Genomic DNA, 17,603 nt, shown 5'->3' with positions numbered 1-17,603 from the left:
ATCAGAGAGCAACATAATGTAGTGGCAAAGACCCCGATTCCAGTGATGTATTATTTCCTGAACTGCTTGCAGTAATTTTAATAAACATCACAGCTTTATCTGTTGCAGATCTAGCACTGCTCTGAATCCTGAGCTCTGTATAACCCCACCCACACCACTGATTGGCAGCTCTCTGCCCATGTACAGTGTACACAGAAAGCTGCCAATCAGTTGTGATATTATACAGAGCTCATGAATATTCTTGACTACCTAGCATCAGGTTTACTAGTCCTCTAATGATAATCTCCTGCTAACAAAACTGATTTTATCAGAACTACACTTATCGACTCATTAAGTGACATTGCTGGAATCAGAGTCTCTGCTCCTACATTATACCTCTCTCAGATGAGGTAGGAAAACCTGATAAAAGATTCCTTTTAAACTAATATGATAAAAACAGAAAGTGAAAGTTTGCCTGAGATTGTATATGTTGACCCAGTTGTTCCATTGTCCATTTTCATAGATCTGCCTCATAGCCTTTGGTACCCACTGTAACTAACTCATTCCAAATCCAAAAATAGATGATCTATACAATAACAGTGGGGAAAAAATGTCACAATACAGTTGAATAATCGATGGAGAAAAATGAAACTGCACAACGAACAATAAACTGAATGACTGTAATTTGTAATTACATAATTGTGTTTTTCATCTCACATTCCAGCTGAATCTTTACATATTCCGGGAGAAATTTACTTATTTAATAATAATAATAATTATTATTACATTTAAAAGAAATATCATGAACACAATAAAGGAATTATATCATAGAGCAGATTTTCAAAACTTTACTTCTAAGGCTATGTTCATATAATGTTTGTCCCGTTTAGTGGTATGTCAGAGCCACCACAAAATGGGATTCAGAGATATGCACTGGCGGGGCTATTGACTATAATGATGTACACGCAGTCACAGTGTGTTTGATTGTGCATCATTGTTGTGTCGGCTGTATACACCTATTGGAGGTGAGCAGCAAGTAAGCGACTACATCTTGGTGTCATCCTCAACTAGGCGTATACAACCAAAAATGATCTACGAAAGTGCACACTGTGACTCTGTCTGCATCATTATAGTCAATCGATCCGTCGTCGCATACGGCCGAATCATGTTATGTGGGGGTTCAGATGTCAGCCCCGATGGAGCCACAGACTGTCGAGGCAAATACTATGTGAACCCAGCCTGAGGTTAGCAGTTTTCATTAGTAATCACATAGTAGTGCATAACAGGCATCAGAATCCGAAATAAAGGTGATGTATAAAGTATTTATGGAGGTGCTGTCATCTTGTGAATACAATTATAGTACAAGTTTCAGTATCTACTTCTCTTATTTACACTTTGATGCTTCACGTTTGCTGAGTACTCATCTAAAATAAGGTAACATGGATGGATAACAGGATATTAACACATTTGCCGCTGTCCACTTATGTATCAAGACAAATATTCAAAAAGCGTTAAAGGATAGAAAAGTTGACGCTCCTGTTGAGAAAGCAAGTGGGAGAAACGTGCGTCGGGGCGCTTTGCTCTGGTGTCTGTGACCAGTTATTCCACATTATGGGTAAGAATTGAGCTTGTAATAGTGCCACATTTGTGACTGAACTGGACTATTTGTACAATTCATTGGAGATACATTTTTGGAAATGTCTGTTTGTAACTATATGATGATTGGATGACCTATATTGAGATCTAATGTGGTGTCATTGCCCTATATTACATTTTTGACTCACCACCACTGCACTTCTTTTGTACTTGGAATATCCTCTTCAAAATAAACCTCTTGCATATATCCTTTATTTCTTGTGATATATGGTTTTTAAATTTATGTTCATTAAACTTTATTGATTTTATTTTCTGGTGTTAGTGGTTTATGGATACTTCGTATTCATCTTTAGGCCAGCAATGTATCAATAGCTGAATATATTCTTTCAGCGCTGCCTGTTGATATATACGTACCCCAACAAATCAAAATTATACAATATTAGCGTCCTAGAGACTTTCCCTTAGCGTCTCAGTAATGTCTTCAACAGATAGTCGCTGATTGGGGCAATAATGACTAAACTCAGCTACTGATATATAAGTGGGTAATGGCCAATGTGTTAATGTTGTTTAATCTACTGCAGGGGTATGAAACCCAATGACAAAAGAAACAATGTTGTATAATATTTGTACAGTTAAAATATGGGGGCATGGAGAAATAGTAATATGGGGTCTAATTACATACATTCTCTATAAAAATAAAAGAAATAGTCTGTGTATAAGATTCCAGCAAAGTGTGGATCTGTTGAACAGTTTGCAAGATCCTGCAAAGAAAATGAATTTGAATCAGTTTTATAGACAGTAACATTGACAGCAACATAACACACTTTGTAGTATAAGCCCTCCAATGAACATTTCTTCTTTAAATCAGTGTATACATGATGTAGTTAGTGTAGTGTCAGTGTAATAACATACTCACTTACCTCTGTCTTCTTCAGGATCCAACACCGCTCTGCTTCTCTTCTCAGTAACATCACCGCTCTGCTTCTCTTCTCAGTAACATCACCGCTCTGCTTCTCTTTTCAGTGAAATCACCACTCTGCTTCTCTTATCAGTGACATCAGCGCTCTGCTCTGCTTCTCTTCTCAGTAACATCACCGCTCTGCTTCTCTTTTCAGTGATATCACCGCTCTGCTTCTCTTTTCAGTGATATCACCGCTCTGCTTCTCTTCTCAGTGATATCACCGTTCTGCTTCTCTTTTCAGTGATATCACCGCTCTGCTTCTCTTCCCAGTGATATCACCGCTCTGCTTCTCTTCTCAGTGATATCACCGCTCTGCTTCTCTTCTCAGTAACATCACCGCTCTGCTTCTCTTTTCAGTGATATCACCGCTCTGCTTCTCTTCTCAGTAACATCACCGCTCTGCTTCTCTTTTCAGTGATATCACCGCTCTGCTTCTCTTCTCAGTAACATCACCGCTCTGCTTCTCTTTTCAGTGATATCACCGCTCTGCTTCTCTTTTCAGTGATATCACCGCTCTGCTTCTCTTCCCAGTGATATCACCGCTCTGCTTCTCTTCTCAGTGATATCACCGCTCTGCTTCTCTTCTCAGTAACATCACCGCTCTGCTTCTCTTTTCAGTGATATCACCGCTCTGCTTCTCTTCTCAGTAACATCACCGCTCTGCTTCTCTTTTCAGTGATATCACCGCTCTGCTTCTCTTCTCAGTAACATCACCGCTCTGCTTCTCTTTTCAGTGATATCACCGCTCTGCTTCTCTTCTCAGTGATATCACCGCTCTGCTTCTCTTTTCAGTGATATCACCGCTCTGCTTCTCTTTTCAGTGATATCACCGCTCTGCTTCTCTTCTCAGTAACATCACCGCTCTGCTTCTCTTCTCAGTAACATCACCGCTCTGCTTCTCTTCTCCGTAACATCACCGCTCTGCTTCTCTTTTCAGTGATATCACCGCTCTGCTTCTCTTTTCAGTGATATCACTGCTCTGCTTCTCTTCTCAGTGACATCACCGCTCTGCTTCTCTTCTCAATGACATCACCGCTCTGCTTCTCTTCTCAATGACATCACCGCTCTGCAAACTCTACTGGTCACACTGCGCTCTGTATAAACCAGAAGTGACTTTTACAATGTAAGTTTATGGAGCGTCAGAACGAGACTGCATATTTTACATGGTAAACGAGACTTCCAGCACACGCATAAACCCCAGTGTGATCCAGGGAGTCTGAAAAGTAGATGAGTCACTGAGAAGAGAAGCAGAGTGATCCATCATACCGGAGAAGTCGGTGGTAGTTGAGTATATTAATACACTGACACTACATACATATATATACAGATTTAGAGAGAAAAATAAAAGTTCATGGCAGTGTTTCCAATAAGTAACATAATTGCTATTCAAACATTTTATAATACAATTTTAATGAATTTAGGTTTGGAATACTTACACCACTGCAAAGAATACATTACATGTAAAGTACAGTAATCCAATATACACGGATTTGTGAAAATATTGAATACTTTTCCAAAGTATTATTATAACTAAATCTGTTTTGATATTTTTTTTACTGCAAGTATAGTTAAAGGCAAATCTTATAAGGAATTTGTCAGCAGGTTTTTGCTATGTAATCTAAGAGCAGCATAATGTAAGGGCAGAGACCCTGATTCCAGTGATGTGCCACTTACTAGATCATGTGTTACTGTTTAAAAAAAAATCAGTGTTTTATCAGTTGGAGATTATCACTACAGGACTAGGTGTATTGTGCCTCCTTGTCAACTGCTCTGTGTAAACACACCGCAATGTTAATTAGCTTTCTGTCAGTGTAGAATGTACACAGAAAGCTGCCTATCACTGGTGGGGGCAGGATTACACAGAGCTCAGCATTCTAATCACTGCTAGATCTACAGCAGAGAAAACTTTGATTGTATCCAAGTGACAGCAAGCAGTCCAGCAAGTGACACATCGCTGGCATCAGGGTTTCAGCCAGGGGCTTAACGACTGCTAGCAGAAACTTCAGCTAAATGTGCATCCTTGGACGCAAATCCAGTTGAAGTGTATTGCAGAGCACAATCACATCAGGCACGCTAAACAATATATGCTGTCAGCCAATCAGAGACCAGCAGCAGGTGATGTCAGCATGCACGTGACGATGCACATGGCAGTGACGTTATACACTCCCGTTGCATGCCAAAGTCAGCTGCAAGCTTCACAAGAGAACGCCGCATTGTGGGGGAGCTAAGGCAAGATAAATATTTATTTATTTTTTTAAATCAGTGGCCATACTAGTACATAGATGACTATGGAGTGCATTATCCTTTATGGATATCTATGAGCTGTGCATTATACTTTATGAAAAACTATAGGGGGGGCACTATAATTTATGGATGACTATTGTCTGTGAAATATACTTTATGGTTGACTATGAGCTGTGCATTACAATACATGGATGACTATGGGGTGTGCATTATACTATATGGAGGACTATGGGCTGTGCATTATATTATATGAAGATTATGGGCTGTATATTATACTAATATGGATAACTATGGGCTGTGCAGTATATTATATGGAGGATTACGGGATGCATTATACTATATGGAGGACTATGGGGGGTGCATCATACTTCTGCTAAGATGCTCCATGACTTCTATGTGCGCCCCTGGTGGGTATAATTGTTTATTTTTTCCTGTACATTAAATAACAGCGGCAGAATGGCAGTCATATACCAAGATGGGGGCTATATATACCAGTATGGGGCCCAGGACAAGAGACATATACCAGAATGGGCAATATATATACCAGGATGGGGTCAGGATGAAGGACAAACAGGTACTTCTCACAAAATTAGAATATCATCAAAAGGTTAATTTATTTCAGTTCCTCAATACAAAAAGTGAAACTCATATATTATATAGAGTCATTACAAACAGAGTGATTTCCAGTGTATATTTCTGTTAATGTTGATGATTATGGCTTACAGCCAATGAAAACCCAAAAGTCATTATCTCAGTAAATTAGAATACTTTATAACACCAGCTTGAAAAAATGATTTTAAAATTCAAAATGTTGGCCTACTGAAATGTCTGTTCAGTAAATGCACTCAATACTTGGTCGGGGCTCCTTTTGCATCAATTACTGCATCAATGCGGAGTGGCATGGAGGCTATATTCTAATTTAGTGAGAAGCACTTGTATATACCAGGATGAGTGACATATATACCAGGATGAAGAGTGTATATATACTGTATATCAGCATATATATATATACACACATATATAGATTATTTATTCGGGATGGGGGGGCCTGGTCCAAATCTTGCACTCTGGTTGCACCACTGGTCTCAGCACCTACTCAATTTTGCATTCTGATTACAAAGCAAAACCTGGTAATGGATTTCTTTTAACTGTAGCCCTTCCAGGACATTTCACACAATAATGTTGTATATTTGTCCTTTAACTCTTGTGTGTGATTATCAGAAGCAACTCACACTATTACTTTATAGTGTTGTTGCTTACTGATCCCACTAATCAAATAACAAAGGTGTGCTTAAAGAGGTTGTCCATCACTATGTGCAGCTTTTCTAAAAATCAATCCTGCCCTCTTCTTTATTTAACTTTTATGTTTTCTTTAACTCGAGTGTCCCAAGTGTCTAGGGCAGCCACAGACCAAGATTTCACACCACTTCCACCAACATCACATTCAAATGTTTTTGTGATTCTCTGCAGCATTCAAATAGAATGTCAGCAATGACATCTGTAGTCTATGCTGGGCTTAACTTCTCTCCAATGGAGAATGCATTCAGGAAGTTACACGGCGAGTTCTTAGCTGGGGAGAAACTCAGCTCAGCCCAGACAGCAAACATTGTTGGCAATGAATATGGATGCCACAGAGACTCATGAAGATTCTGAATGTGATGTCAATCGAAGTGCTGTGCAATCGGGTAGTGCATTCTCCTTACCTGTGGCTACTCTAGATAAGTGGGACACTGGAGTTAAATTGGTTGCCTGGTTCTAAGCTACAAGTCTGCAATCACTCTGTGTGACTCTAGACTTCTGAAGCCCCACATCGCCCAAACTGTGCGCTGTGAGGATTCTCTGGTGTCAGCGGGTGTTACACCGCTCCGTCATACTCACCCGGCCTCCACTCCCACGCCGCAGCCAGCCTCCGCTCCCACGCCGCAGTCTCTCTCCACCCGACGGCCACGGCGGTCACCTCTGACGGGCTTGCGGCCACGCCTCCCTGCTGCTTCTTGTGCTCCGGCTGTGCCCTGACCCGGAAGCACCTTCGGACCAATGGCAGACCAGACGGGGCTATATCAGGCTGCTTCCCCCTGAGGGAGGCGCCTGATTGTTGTGTTACCTTGCACACTGAGCCCTGCTTCCTCCTGTGCTCTCTACAGTCTCTCGGTGCCGTCCTCAGTGTTTCCTGCAGCAGCCTCACAGCCTGTCTTCCGTGTTCGCTAACAGTTATTCTCAGTCCTGCTCCAGTGTTCCTGTTTCCTCTGTCTCCTGCCTCCGGTGTTCCTGATCCATCCTGATCCAGTCCTGCTGTCCTACTCCAGTCCTGCCTCCGGTGTTCCTGTTCCATCCTGTTCCAGTCCTGCCATCCTACTCCAGTCCTGCCTCCGGTGTTCCAGTTCCATCCTGCTCCAGTCCTTCCGTCCTCCTTTATTCCTGTCTCCTGTGTTCCAACTCTGTCCTGTCTTCAACACTTCAGTTCCTCCACGTTCCAGTCTATAGTCTTACTCCATTCCTGTCTCCTGTGTGCCAGCCCTGTTCTGTCATCTAAACTTCAGTCCCACTGTCCTACTCCAGTCCATCATGAGCCACCCCTCTCGGTACCGGCTACCGTGGTACTTGAACCCCTGGGCCTGCTCCTAACGGTCCCTGTATAGGGGTCGGTTCCACCTGGCAGCTCGCCCGGGCCCTCGGTGCCACGGTCCAGAGGGTCCACTCCTGGAGATTCCGGCTCCTGACCACCCACGCTAACAGTACGATCAGGCCATGGACTCCGCCGATACTACTGCTGCTACTCAGAAAGAGTTGCTCTTCCTGCAGGAGAATCAAGGACGCATTATGTCAATCATGAAGTCTATGGACACCCGTTTGTCGGCCCTGCAGGTGGCCAATCCTGGAAATGCCACTCAACTGGCCAGTCTCCAACAGGAGCTGGGTCTGCAACAAGATACTCAAGCCCACATTTTGTCTTCCATGGCCTCCTTTGACAGTTGCTTGTCGGCCCTCCAGGCTGCTACCGCTGCCCCGACTCCTCCCTCCGCGTCTACAGCTCTCTCGACGCCCCTCCTTGCCAAACCGCCTCGCTTCACTGGGGATCCCAAGCTCTGTAGGGGGTTCTTAAATCAGTGTAGCCTCCACTTTGAATGGTTGCCGCAGCAATATCCCTCTGATCGGGCCAAGGTGGCCTTCATCATGTCCCATCTGGAGGGGGAGGCCCTGTCTTGGTTGAATCCCCTCTGGGAACGTGACGACCCTGTAGTCTCGAGTCTCCCAGTTTTCTTGGATACTTTTCGCAGGGTCTTCGATGCCGGGCCGGTTAACCTCTCTCACTGAGTCACTCTTTAACTTACATCAGGGTTCTCTCACAGTCGGACAGTACGCTATTCGCTTTCGCACTGTCTCCTCTGAGCTCGGCTGGAATAACGCGGCTTTGGTAGGGGCATTCTGACGTGGTCTCTCAGGCAGAATAAAAGATGAACTCGCAGGTCAAGTTACCCCGTCCACCTTAGAGGACCTTATCTCACTGGCTACCCGCATTGACCTACGCTTCCAGGAGCGCGCTCGCGAGTGAGCGAGAGACAGGAGGTCCACCAGGCCAGTTCCCCTTTTCACCCGTTCTGCCAGTCCCCGTTCAGCCGGGTCCTCTTCTCCCTCCTCGGTTGAATCCATGCAGCTAGATCACCTAAAGTTGGCCGAGTTGCGTCAGAAAGAGAGGCAGGCACAAGGTCTGTGCCTCTATTGTGGTGATTCGTCACACTATGTCCGCACCTGTCCTAAGAGACAGGGAAACTTCTCCACCTAGGTCAGGTAAGAGAGGCCTCCCTAGGTGATGATGATCCCTCTTCAACCTCTTACGATTTCGGTGCTTTTAGTTTCAGGGGAGAGACGTGGTTCCGAGGTGGCCTACGTGGATTCGGGCTTGGCAGGTAACTTCATTTGACCTGAAGAGGTGGACAAATACCAAATTCCCGTGGTTACTCTATCTAACCCTATCCAGATTGACGCAGTGGATGGCAAACCGCTACAGGTGACCGTCACCTTGGTCACTGAAGAAGTGGAGTTGCAAGTCGGAGCCTTACACTGAGAGAAGATAGCCTTCTATGTTTTGCCTAAGCTCTCTCACACCATTCTACTCGGTCTTCCATGGTTAAGGAGTCATCAGCCTGTTCTCGACTGGTCTTCTGGGGAGATACTCCGCTGGGGGCACCTGTTGTGAGTTCATTTTCTGGTCTACCAGTTGTGCGTTCTCCTTCCAGGCTCCCTCTGGTGGTAACAGGAGGTAGTGAGGCTGATTTAATCAGTAGAGATCTGCCACCTGATAATGAGGACGACGATTGGACCTCAGGAATCTCAGATTGGATTTAAGACAGCCGACGGCCTACTCTGGTGCTGGTGATTCCTTCTGCTTGTCAGGTCTTGGTTCTCAGCTCTGTTCCAGTCAGCTCAAGCTAAGTTTCTCTGCTAATGTTCACACTTGATTTTGTTGGTCTATTCAGTTTTTTTGTGTGGTCAGCCAGCCCCGGCTGGGGCTGTGCTGAATTTCCACTCTTATTTATCTGTATTTGCCAATTTGCTTTTTGTCCCTTATTAGATTGGCCTCTTTTTGCTCTGTCTCAGAATATTTCAGAGTGCTGATATAGTGGGAGAAGTCTAGTGACTTCAGGGTTAATTTTGTTATCAGAAGTGTTGGACATTATTTTGTAGGGTTTGGGGCAGATTGCAGACAGTGTCTTTCCTTTCCTCTCCTTTCTAGTTAGTTTGGGTCCCATCGTTTGCTCAGCCTATTTTCCTGCCTGTGTTTGTGTTTTCATCTTGTTTCACCGTCAATACATGTGTGGGGGCTGTCTATTCCTTTGGGGTCTGCTCTGGGGCAGTTAGTTTTCCTCTTTTCATGCTTTAGGCTTATTTAGTCCTCCGGCCGTGACGAGGTGTCTAGGTTCATCGTAGGTACGCTCCACGGCTGCTGCTAGTTGTGTGGTTAGGATCAGGGATCTGCAATCTGCATAGTTACCAACCTCTCTGGTTTTTCTGGGCTTAGCATGTTTAGGTTTTTTCCTCCTCGGTGACCCATTCATAACAGGCACCCATGCCAAGCTCGCTGTCTGACTCCTGTCCGCCTGGCGGCCGCTCCTCGGTCACCTCCAGACCTTCTGGGCCTTCCTCCAGCCTACAGCTCTTACGCCAATGTGTTTGATAAGAAGGAAACGGAGGTCCTTCCTCCACACCGGCCGTTTGACTGCACAACTGAACTTATTCCCGGTTCAACCCCTCCAAAGGGCAGAATCTACCCCTTGTCTCCTGCAGAGACCACCGCCATGTCCGAGTACGTCCGAGAGAGCCTCGCCAAAGGCTTTATATGGAAATCCTCTTCGCCCGCGGGAGCCGGGTTCTTCTTCGTCAAAAAGAAGGATGGAACTCTACGGCCGTGCATTGACTATAAGGGCTTGAATGAGATTACCATCAAGAACAGGTACCCACTTCCACTCATTCCGTAGCTGTTTGACCATCTCAGAGGGGCTCGGGTCTTCTCCAAGCTGGACCTCAGAAGAGCCTATAATCTGGTCCGTATCCATGCAGGTGATGAGTGGAAGACCGCTTTCAACACTCAAGACGGCCATTACGAGTACCTGATCATGCCCTTTGGTCTTTGCAATGCTCCTGTGGTGTTTCAAGAGTTCGTCAATGAGATCTTCTGGGATCTCTTGTACTCCTGTGTGGTCGTGTACTTAGACAACATCCTTATCTTCTCGCCGGACCTCTCGTCCCACAGAAAGAGTGTCCGCCTGGTGCTACAGCGCCTTAGGGAGAACCGCCTGTATGCGAAGATCGAGAAATGTCTCGACCTCTCTGCCGTTTCTGGGATACATTATCTCCGACGCTGGTCTAAGGATGGACCCCGAGAAGTTGTCTGCCATTCTCAAATGGCCTCGCCCCGTCGGAGTAAAGGCGACACAACGATTTCTTGGATTCGCCAATTATTACAGGCAATTTGTCTCCCACTTCTCCGCAATCACAAGACCTATTTCTACTCTCACCCGTAAGGGGACTACCCCCAAAGATTGGACTCCTGAGGCGGAGGAGGCCTTTCTGACCCTAAAACGGGCTTTCTCCACGTCACCGGTCCTGCATCGCCCTGAGAGCAATCAACCTTTTGTACTCGAGGTGGACGCTTCCTCGACAGGTGCCAGGGCAGTATTGTCCCAGAGAACCACCTCCGGTCGCCTGCATCCTGGTGGCTTCTTCTCGAAGGCCTTCTCTCCATCTGAGTGTAACTACTCGATCGGCGACCGGGAACTCCTGGCCATCAAGTTGGCCTTGGAGGAATGGCGTCACCTCCTGGAAGGAGCTGTTCATCTCTTTGTCATCTTCTCGGACCACAAGAATCTGGCCTATCTCCAGTCTGCCCAGAGACTCAACCCTCATCAGGCCAGATGGTCCTTATTTTTCGCCCGATTTGACTTCGAGCTTCGTTTCCGTCCTGGCAACAAGAATACCAAAGCCGATGCCCTGTCCAGGGTCTTCCAGCCGCATGAAACAACAGAGGAACCTTCGCCTATCATTGATCCCACTAGGATCATCACAGTGGCTCCAGTGACAATGAACTGGCTTACTCCTCCAGGCAAGACACTTGTGCCTGAGAACATCCAGCAAAAGGTCCTCCTATGGGGGCACTCCTCCAAACTGGCCAGGCATGCCGGAACTAAGAAGACCCTTGATCTTATCACCCGTCACTACTGGTGGCCAACGCTTCGCCAAGATGTACTCAACTTTGTGGCTTCTTGTCCAGCCTGTGCTAAAAACAAAGTGCCACGAAGACATCCATCCAGCTTGTTGCTTCCGTTGCCTGTTCCTATGGTTCCTTGGGAAAACATCGCCATGGATTTCATCACCGACCTACCCCGCTCTTCGGGCTGCACAGTCATTTTGGTGGTGGTGGATCATTTTTCCAAGATGGCCCACTTCGTCCCTCTGCCCGGTCTTCCCTCTGCGCCAGAGCTGGCCAAAGATCTTCAGACTCCATGGACTACCTCAGCGCATTGTGTCTGACAACGCTACATCTGTCCGTTTGAAATTCTTGGATGTATCAACGAAGTCACCTCCAAATTGAGGTTGCCTGCTTCGCTCCGGGTCCAGAACACCTTCCATGTCTCCCTCCTGAAACCTGTGGTGCTGAATCGCTTCCATTCCTTGCCTGATACTGGTCCTCAGCCGGTGGGTGCCGATGATGTCTTTGAAGTGCAGGACATTCTCGCGATGAAGAGGGTTAAAGGTAGGACATTCTTTCTTGTTGATTGGAAGGGCTTTGGTCCTGAGGAGAGATACTGGGAGCCTCGGTAGAATATCAATGCTCCCCGTATCCTCAAGAGATTTCTTGCTAATCTCCGGGGAGGGCGGCTTAGGGGAGGGGGTACTGTTACACCGCTCCGTCATACTCACCCGGCTTCCGCTCCCATGCCACTGCCGGCCTCCCCTCCCACGCCGCAGCCGGACTCCGCTCCCACGCTGCAGCCTCTCTCCACCCGACGGCCACGGCGGTCACCTCTGACGGGCTCGCGGCCGACACCATCCCTGCATGCAATGCGCATGCGCCATAGGCTGCGGCCGCGCCTCCCTGCTGCTTCTTGTGCTCCGGCTGTGCCCTGACCCGGAAGCACCTTCGGACCAATAGCAGACCAGACGGGGCTATATCAGGCCGCTTCCCCCTGAGGGAGGTGCCTGATCGTTGTGTTACCTTGCACACTGGGCCCTGCTTCCTCCTGTGCTCTCTACAGTCTCTCGTTGCCGTCCTCAGTGTTTCCTGCAGCAGCCTCGCAGCCTGTCTTCCGTGTTCGCTAACAGTTATTCTCAGTCCTGCTCCAGTGTTCCTGTTTCCTCCATCTCCTGCCTCCGGTGTTCCTGATCCATCCTGCTCCAGTCCTGCCGTCCTACTCCAGTCCTGCCTCCGGTGTTCCTGTTCCATCCTGTTCCAGTCCTGCCGTCCTACTCCAGTCCTGCCTCCTGTGTTCCTGATCCATCCTGCTCCAGTCCTGCCGTCCTACTCCAGTCCTGCCTCCGGTGTTCCTGTTCCATCCTGTTACAGTCCTGCTGTCCTACTCCAGTCCTGCCTCCGGTGTTCCAGTTCCATCCTGCTCCAGTCCTTCCGTCCTCCTTTATTCCTGTCTCCTGTGTTCCAACTCTGTCCTGTCATCTACACTTCAGTTCCTCCACGTTCCAGGCTATAGTCTTACTCCATTCCTGTCTACTGTGTGCCAGCCATGTGCTGTCATCTACACTTCAGTCCCACTGTCCTACTCCAGTCCATCCTGAGCCGCCCCTCTCAGTACCGGCTACCATGAACCCCTCGAACCCATGGGCCTGCTCCTAACGGTCCCTGTATAGGGATCGGTTCCACCTGGCAGCTCGCCCGGGGCCCCTCATTGCCATGGTACAGAGGGTCCACTCCTGGAGATTCCGGCTCCTGACCACCCACGCTAACAGCGGGGACATGAACGCAAGTATGTGATTTGCATATATGCAGTCATGTGCCGACAAGACTGTATCTGACCTTGCTCAATGCAATTATATTAAGCGAGGCTGGATACAGTCTAGACAGAATGTGCACATCGCATAATTGTGGTCACATGACTATATGCTCCCAATATTCGAAGCGTGCAATGTGAGGATTCACAAGTCTGCAATCAGGTAGAGTAACATAGTAACATAGTTAGCAAGGCCGAACAAAGACATTTGTCCATCCAGTTCAGCCTATATTCCATCAGAATAAATCCCCAGATCTACGTCCTTCTAAAGAACCTAATCACTGTAAGACACAATATTGTTACGCTCCAGGAAGACATCCAGGCCTCTCTTGAACACCTCGACTGAGTTCGCGATCACCACCTCCTCAGGAAAGGATTCCAGATTCTCACTGCCCTAACAGTAAAGAATCCTCTTCTATGTTGTTGAAAAACCTTCTCTCCTTCAGAAGCAGAGAATGCCCCCTTGTGACCATCACATTCCTTGGTATAAACAGATCCTCGGCGAGATATTTGTATTGTCCCCTTATATTTTTATACATGGTTATTAGATCGCCCCTCAGTCTTTTTTCCATACTAAATAATCCTAATTTTGCTAATCTCTCTGGGTATTGTAGTTCCCCCATCCCCTTTATTAATTTCGTTGCCCTCCTTTGTACGCGCTCTAGTTACATTATATCCTTCCTGAGCACCGGTGCCCAAAACTGTACACAGTACTCCATGTGTGGTCTAACCAGATATTTGTACAGAGGCAGTATAATGCTCTCATGTGTATTCAGACCTCTTTTAATGCACCCCATGATCCTGTTTGTCTTGGCAGCTGCTGCCTTACACTGGCTGCTCCAAGTAAGTTTATAATTAACTAGGATCCCCAAATCCTTCTCCATGTCACATTTACCCAGTGGTTTCCCGTTCAGTGTGTAATGGTGATATTGATTCCTTGTTCCCATGTGTATAACCTTACATTTATCATTGTTAAACCACATCTGTCACCTTTCGGCCCAAGTTTCCAATTTATCCAGATCCATCTATAGCAGAATACTATCTTTTCTTGTATTGACTGCTTTACATAGTTTTGTATCATCTGCAAATATCGATATTTGTTGGAATATGCTTGGTGCCACAACTTCATTTCTGTCTAAGAGTGTTCAGTTGCTAGATTTGTATGCTGTTCATAAAGTTTAAAAAAAAAAAACCTTCCAGAGGCTCACGCAGGGATAGCATGTGACTGCATTTACTGTTTTCCTGTGTCTGTGTATGAGAGAAGCAGCCTGCAGTAGATGCTGCACAGATAGAAACACACAAATGATTTATTCCTGATCTATTTAGCTTATCACATATTGTTCCTGATTGTTCCTGAATAAAGAATCTCTGTTGTCACATGCTTGGAGAGTTTCCTGAATTATCCGCTGCCAGCAATGTTTTACTGTGTAAACTTTCTACCAGATCGTTAATCAATATGTTGAAGAGAATAGGTCCTAACACCAACCCCTGCGATACCCCACTGGTCACAGTGACTCAGTTAGAGAATATACCATTTATAACCACTCTCTGTTTTCTATCACTAAGGCAGTGACTGTAAACTTGCAGCATAAGGCTGGAGAACCCCTTTAATGAAAGCATAGTAGTAAATTAAAAAGTAAAAGTGCAGGCAAGAAGGATCTTTGAAAAAGCTTTTCATTTATGAATACTGATTTTTTTTCTAGGACTTGAAATTATGTCCAAAACTAAGTTTACAACTAATACAAATGGAGATTCAGTGGCGCTTGTGTATGAGTGTAATTCCAGCAGCAAACACTAAGACAACTGTCACAAGGGTGTCAAAGAAATAAGGTAAAATAACTAATAATATTAGTGTGTGCTTGGAACACTCAAAGAAGAGGGAAATCTAAATTGGGTGGTTATAGAGAAAAAAAAAAAAAAAAAAACCTCTTATAAGTGCTCTTTATGTAGCTGGATAATAGCGAGAAAATAGCAATTAGTAATAGTCAATTGTAAGACCTCAGAAGAAGTGCTTAAGGGAAAAGAATATATATAGATGCTGTTGGCAATCTTAGTTCCAACCTGAACAATCACAAACTAAAAAGGCATGAGTGAGGGTAAAAACCTGAAATCACTGAACAGGTTATATACTGCAGGGTAATTCTCCCTGATAGTAGCTTAAAAAATAAAAAAGTCAAAGTGAAATTGCAGCCTGTGAACGGCTGTGCAGAGTAGCCGCAATAGTAAATGCACAAGTCAGAGAGCGGTACCTGTAAAGATAATGCGATGCGAAGTCCTCACTCCAGTAAGCGGTGCAGGATAAAATAGCGCTTTTTGCTCCAGCGCTTGGAAAAAAGGGGGGGGGTTTGTACACTGGGGTATAGACGAGTTACAGGGCCTGCCCCGGCCGGTCGCAGCCTCCTGTCAGTGTACCTCCAGCTGTGGAGCAGACGTGAGCGGCCTCTCGTGCTCCCGGCGTCTGTGAGCTGCTCCAGGTATACAGGACCTTCGTGATGTGAGTCAACACATGTCAACACATGACCACGTCAGTTTCACTTGCTGGTGGTTGCGACGGGGACCAATGGACTTTCCAACATGTTTCAAAGACTAACTGTCTTTCTCGCTATTATCCAGCTACATAAAGAGCACTTATAAGAGGTTTTTTTTTTTTTTCTATAACCACCCAATTTAGATTTCCCTCTTCTTTGAGTGTTCCAAGCACACACTAATATTATTAGTTAAGTTTACAACTAAGTAATAATTAATTCCTAATTTGCTTTAGTAGGAGTCCATCTTTCTGATATAGAACTCCCAATTAATCTGCTTGTCTTCACAATGTTAAATGAAATCACTATATCCACAGTATATGTCAAATATCTTGTGTCATTTCCAACTCTGGTGCCCTTATTAATCAGGAGAACAGTGGTCTAGTGGGCCATTTTTTTGGAACCTCTAGAGGTCACTAACTAGCACAGTTTAATGGAAAGGTAACCCTAACCCTATCAATTGAATACTGCAATAGTTATGGAAGTAAGTTAATGCTTAAGATGGAAATATTCTTTAACCAATACAATTATTGCACTCTAACCAGCACTTGAGTCTGAAATCACCAACTAATATTGGTTGAAAGAGCTGAGGCGTCTACAGTGACCCTTTAGCAATGTAGTAGTGCATGATGTCCATTCAAATGGGGGGTTACTGTTTCTAATGTGTCTCTACTCTTTCCTTCATTACAGTTACCTCTCTAAGTGTTGAAATAAACTGCTTTAGTGCATTCATAATTGACTTAGTTTTCAGAATTTCCTGTGAAATGTAATAAATTCAAAATAATTTTCTACAAGCAAAGCGAAATTGCTAAGGCTAGTTTCACACTAGCGTTCGGCAGAGCAGTGGAGGGCTACGCAGTTCCTCCGTTAAGCCCCACCCACTGCCGCACCTCTTCCTTCAGCTCCGCCTACGTCAGCATGTGTCCTGCGTACCCTTTCTTTAACATTGGGTCCGCAGGCCATGCGAATGTATGCGGATGCCTGCGCATGCGTTGTTTTGATGCTGTGCCGAGCTGCGCCGAACGCAACATGTTGCATTTTGTTGCGATCGTCGCAGCGTCAAAACGACACATGCGCAGCCATCCGCATATATTCGCATGACCTGCATACCCAATGTTAAAGATAGGGTACGCAGGACGCATGTCGACATAGGCGGAGCTGAAGGAAGAGGTGCAGCAGAGGGTGGGGCTTAACGGAGGAACTATGCAGCCCTCTGCAGCTCTGCCGAACGCTAGTGTGAAACTAGCCTAATGTTGTGGCTACCAAAATGATTTCTTCTATTCTGCTATGTACTTCTAATACTCACATTCTAATACCTTGCTACTTATGCTTCCCCTATTTTAAGTTGCCACATATACAGCATGGTGAAATCTGGGAAAATAGCAATATGGACACAGACTTGGAGATTTCAAGTGAACTCACCGGCGTGGCTACACGGAAATGGTATTCACTGTCAAACAGACGGGCTACTGGGAGAATCCAGTGATGCTGGATACCCTAGAGAACATCATAAAACAACAACTTGATCAATAAATATAATATTTCATTAAAAAAAAATACAGTTTGTGATAGGGAGGGCTTGTACTGGAGACTTACAAGCAAAACTATAAGATGAACGAATGGAGCACCCTACCAGGGCCTAGCGGGGTGCTCGGTACCAGGCCCGTTGATCTCAATGGGAGTTGTCACGGAAGCTGTGACCCGGTCCGTGGCCCTGGGGCTCCATGGCAAAAAGGGGATGAATGAACAATGAAATAAAGTTTATGAATAGTTAGTGACACCACCTGTGGTGTTCGG

General features: G+C 45.6%; 1 protein-coding gene across 5 annotated transcripts in view; it reads right to left on the bottom strand.

Moving 5' to 3' along the window:
• Window positions 1–640: 640 nt before the first annotated feature.
• MYRFL (myelin regulatory factor like) overlaps window positions 641–17,603 on the bottom strand; it is a 266,624-nt gene continuing 249,661 nt past the window's right edge. For all 5 annotated transcript variants that reach the window (XM_073555517.1, XM_073555518.1, XM_073555519.1 and 2 more), the window contains 2 exons: window positions 17,229–17,303; window positions 641–2,336 (listed from right to left, as the gene is read on the bottom strand). In XM_073555517.1, the coding sequence (XP_073411618.1) occupies window positions 2,250–2,336; window positions 17,229–17,303 (162 nt within the window). In that variant the 3' untranslated portion in view covers window positions 641–2,249. The remainder of the gene's footprint in view (window positions 2,337–17,228; window positions 17,304–17,603) is intronic.

This window comes from Dendrobates tinctorius, unplaced genomic scaffold (assembly GCF_039654945.1).
Source record: "Dendrobates tinctorius isolate UK_male_01 unplaced genomic scaffold, ASM3965494v1 ptg000224l, whole genome shotgun sequence".
Lineage (NCBI taxonomy): Eukaryota > Metazoa > Chordata > Amphibia > Anura > Dendrobatidae > Dendrobates > Dendrobates tinctorius.
The sequence above is the reverse complement of the archived record's forward strand: the minus strand, read 5'-3'. Positions and strand labels throughout refer to the sequence as shown.